Source organism: Lipotes vexillifer, unplaced genomic scaffold (assembly GCF_000442215.2).
Source record: "Lipotes vexillifer unplaced genomic scaffold, Lipotes_vexillifer_v1.1 scaffold779, whole genome shotgun sequence".
Classification (NCBI taxonomy): Eukaryota; Metazoa; Chordata; class Mammalia; order Artiodactyla; family Lipotidae; genus Lipotes; species Lipotes vexillifer.
Window position 1 is genome coordinate 1,423,927 of NW_006788448.1, and position 4,850 is coordinate 1,428,776.

The 4,850-nt window shown below is 34.5% G+C and overlaps 1 protein-coding gene across 1 annotated transcript in view; it reads left to right on the top strand.

Moving 5' to 3' along the window:
- ANKRD31 (ankyrin repeat domain 31) overlaps positions 1-4,850 on the top strand; it is a 133,397-nt gene that overhangs the window by 20,644 nt on the left and 107,903 nt on the right. The window contains 2 exon segments of the mRNA XM_007461615.1: positions 2,383-2,459; positions 3,982-4,025. Of these exon segments, the coding sequence (XP_007461677.1) occupies positions 2,383-2,459; positions 3,982-4,025 (121 nt within the window).

Below are 4,850 nucleotides of genomic sequence, written 5' to 3' on the forward strand. Positions count from 1 at the left end.
TATATATATATATATATATGGCAAAAGATTGAATGTGTTGTAGCAGTTCACATGGCAGCTGTCTTGCATTAAGCCATACATAAAAGAGATTTTTTTAAATGTGAAACAGTGCCACTTTCTCACTAAATTTTTTTTCATTTTGGAAAATGCAAAAATGTTTCATAACAATATAATAATATATTGGATTATTACTGTTACTTAAAAATTAATGATTATTTAACATTTTTCTCCATTTTAATTTCTAATATGTAAATATAAATAAATAGAAGCCACATGAACAAAAGCTCTTTGAGTTCCTCACTAAGTTTTAAGAGTATAAAGGAGTCCAAAGACCAAAAGTTTGAGAATCACTATTTTAAAATAATCCTTTTTCTGAATATATCAGCAGTATAAGTTCATCTACAGAAATGGAAAAAGAGAAAAGACTAAGAAAGACTAATGCAGCATCCATGGTCTCACAGCCCGGAGAGAACCATTGTTAACATTTTGGTACATTTTATTTTAGGCTTTCTATATATTTTTGTTTTGTTCATATTTTCTACAAAATTGGGATTATTCTGCAGATAATTTTGTTTCCTGTTTTTTTTTTTTTCTTTCTTTTTTTTTTTGGCCACACCACGCAGCTTGTGGGATCTTGGTTCCCTGACCAGGGATTGAACCCATGCCCCCTGCAGTGGAAGCTCAGCCTCCTAACCCCTGGACCACCAGAGAATTCCCCCTGTTTTCAAATTTTAAGTAGTGTTTATCATAATTATTATTTCACATCATTAATATTTTTAAAAAACATATATTTTAATGACCTCATAATATTTCATTGTATAACTTACTATACTGTAATTCATTTAATCATTTTGCTAATATTGGACATGTATGTTGTTTGCAGTCTTGCCTAATATAAATAATTATTTTTTAATACCTTAGATGAAAGTTTGCTCTATTTTCAAAACTTCTGTGTTAAATTCTCTTTTATAATTAAGGAAAACATTCTGCTGTTGATTCAAACTACCATTTTGTTTTATTTTAAATCAGCTTGTACTCAAAGAATCATGTTTTAGGAAAAAAAATGGCATTCTTTTCTATTTGCCTCATAGAAATTATTCTATATGAGCAGTTTCATTTTCAAGATAGCTTATACTGATCACTTCTATTTTTTTTTTTTTTGCGATATGTGGGCCTCTCACTGTCGTGGCCTTTCCCGTTGCTGGACGCGCAAGCTCAGCGGCCATGGCTCACGGGCCCAGCCGCTCCGCGGCACGTGGGATCCCCCCGGACCGGGGCACGAACCCGCATCCCCCGCATCGGCAGGCGGACTCTCAACCACTGCGCCACCAGGGAGGCCCTGATCACTTCTATTTTTTTAGGCAGGAGAGAATGTTCAATTTATTATTCTTGCTTAGGATTCAAGTAGCTATACCTGGTTCATAAAAACTGTTCTTAAAACAACTGGAACAAGAGGCTTTTTTTTTTTTAAAGGAAGATATCTTGATTGCATTTGTATAGTAAATTAGATTGAGAAAAAAATAGTTAACTGTTTGCTTTTCTTCAATCAACTTTTTTTTAACATCTTTATTGGAGTATAATTGCTTTACAGTGTTGTGTTATTTTCTGCTGTATAACAAAGTGAATCAGCTATACATATACATATATCCCCATATCCCCTCGCTATTGCATCTCCCTCCCACCCTCCCTATCCCACCCCTCTAGGTGGTTGCAAAGCACCGAGCTGATCTCCGTGTGCCATGCAGCTGCTTCCCACTAGCTATCTATTTTACATTTGGTAGTGTAGATATGCCAACGCTACTTTCTTACTTCGTCCCAGCTTACAGTCAACTTTTAATTATCCCAGGGTAGATGATCAAAATTGTAGATTAGGCATGACCTTTATTTTGCTCACAACCTCTTCCCTTCAGTAGTTCCTACCTTTTTTTCCCCTGCTGTGAAATACAAGAAAGGTAAATAATGTCTGAGAATTTTCTCATGAGTGACTTTCACTTACATCTCAAGCTATAATGACAAACTTTCAGTGTATTTGAGGATTTAAGTAGTCAAGCTTCATAAATTAGGACCAATTTTTCTCTCTCACTCCACCTTTCTATTTGGTAGACAGTCATCTCCAAAGTTACTTTCAGACCTAAATGTAGTTTAGCTTGTCTACACTCCTAAAGTTCATTCCTTAATTTTTTTGGCTCTCTCCATTTTTGCAGCCATTTGAAATTTAAAAGTTAACAAATTGCTAGTAATTGGAGCAAAAAAAGATGATCCTATTTGAAATTCCTTTAAATTAAAAAGAAGTTTAAATTGTATCTGAATGAGAAATAGTTGGTTTTTTTCCATTTGAAACTTTATATGTATTTATTAATTGATTGATTTTTTTTTTTTTAGGATTAGAAAAAGTTGTCCAGTGTTCACTGTGTCATTTCCCCAGGCTGAACTTTCACTGAACCACCAGAGTATTCAAGGTACACTTTTATGAGTAGAGTCATATAAAGTGAATTTGTCTTTGCCTAAAAATAGAAGGCTTAATTAGATATGGATTTATTTACAACTAGGCTGGTCTACTATACATTGCTTCCATACATTTTTACATATGAAATCAGTGTTGCTGTTGACCTTGGAATCATGCTGCTTAAAGTTGCCCATATGCGAAGAGCTCAGTTGCAGTCAATACCTACTCCTCCACATCTCCTTTCTTGACTTGTAAATTGGGGGCTCAAATTTGAAAACAATGTTTGTTTTCTCTATTCATAGCATTCTTAATATGTATGTCATGTCTTTCTTGACTGGCAGTTAGGCAGGCCATTTACTTGATTTCAGCTGTATTAGAGGGTAGCTGTCTTTCACTTTGAAGTGCCACCTATGTATGTTGTATGACAGTGTAGTAAATATTCTTAGTGGTCATTGAAACTTTGTATTATAAGAAAAGGCACAAGGACGTGATAATTGAAGTTGAAAAGCTAAGTTTTAAAATCTCTGTCTTCTCCTGATCTGTTGCTACTACAACAATAGCAGTACCACTTAACACCATCACCAACTCTTGCATGCACTCCTAGTGCCTGGATTTTGGTCTGTAATATTATTTATTCATTATTTTAACAAATATTTTTTGAGCCTGCTAAGTGCCAGGTGTATGGGTGCTATGGGTGTACAAATGCCAAGCAAACCAGGGATCCTAAAAGGATAGCTGATCTGTCTTGGAGCTTGAAGATATTAGGATGGATCTGAAAATCTTACCATTGTTGGAAAACAAAAATGCTTTCAAGGATGTCAGGGGGCAGTGCTAAAAGGGTAAAGAGCTAGGTCAATTGTGCTCCCACTGGCCAACCTGTGACAAATTAGCTGGGGAAAAACACTAACATGATTTTGGTTCATGGAAATAAGTTTGTGAAAAAAAAATCATGAGTTCATAATGATACTCAAAAAATGTTAGTAGTGTTCAAAAGGTAGTCTCAATACAGGAAAAAAAAGCAACTATAGTAGAATGTTTAAAAATTTTTAATGACTTTAAGAAATAGAGACTTGTTGATACATGTACCTTTAGGACATCTCCTGATTCCTTTTGGCCGCTACCTGAATGTTCCTTTTTATGCCTAACTCAACTGCATGAATTCATTTAAATTCTGTTACCTATAATGGAGATGATAATGACACAGAGAAAGTAGATATGATTTTTCCATGTAGTTGTGAATACTTAGGATAACTCAGCCAAAGTAGAGAGGTTGGTTTTTAACTAAACTAATTCCAAACAATTATAATATTACCTGGCTTCATGTGAAATATTTTTTTAAGGAATGGAAGAATTTCATAATTTTATTGCCAACATACTTTCATATCAATAAATTGGTATAATATTTATTAAATATTTGATATATCACATGAATGAGGGAGTCATTTCAAGTTATATGATTGAGAAATGCTGAGTGAGACAATATGTTTTAATGCTTTAATAAAACTGGAATGAAAACATATAATGTTATCTTCTAGGACCTGAGGCTGAAGATCCTAAAGTGTTAACACACCCAGAAAAGGTTGGTCTGTATAATAGAAATTAGCTATTCAAATCTTGGGTTTAGATTTTTTTAAAAACATTATGTTGATTAAAGTATCAAGCTCATTTAAGTTTTCCCCTAGGCAGGAATATGACTAAACCATTTCAATAGATAGAATTGTATAACAACCCATTTCAGTGTTTATGTTTTTTTTTAAGGGGAATAATTTTCAAGTACTTTTCTCGTAAACTCTTGTATATCTGTCTTTGGAATAAAGCAGGCTTTCACTGTTCACAGGTTTTTTTGCAAGTTGCAAAAAATTTTTCCCTGCATTCCCGCATTCAGTCTGGGCTGCCACAGTCAGACAGAAAGCGCGAGGACAGTTTTCTTACATCTGTAGTGGAGACCCATTTCAGTATTTATTCTTCCTTATCTTTAATGAAATATAATTTTCTTGATCTGTGTTTCTTATCTAGCATTATAAGTCTTTTATTCTTTATCTAGAGGAGAAGCATATAATTTAATATCAAACTAGTTGCTGAGATGTAATAGCAAAAATGCCTTCTGTTGCTTTGTCTATTACCCTTGTTCCTTTAATATTTCCTGCTGGATACTGCTTTCCCATCTTCCAGTTACTAATCAGTAACCATGTACTGAGTGCTTGTTTTGGCTTTGTTTTCTGCTTGGTGCTGTGGGAAATCAGAGGACTATAAGATTGGCTCTGCCCATAACAGACTCCAACAATCAAGGACCTCCCCAGCCAACCCTGTCATACACCTGTACCTTACTTCATCTCAGGTATACCTTACACATTCCCACTTCCATGCCTTTGTTTAAGTCAGGAGCCAGAAAGCAAGGGAAAGA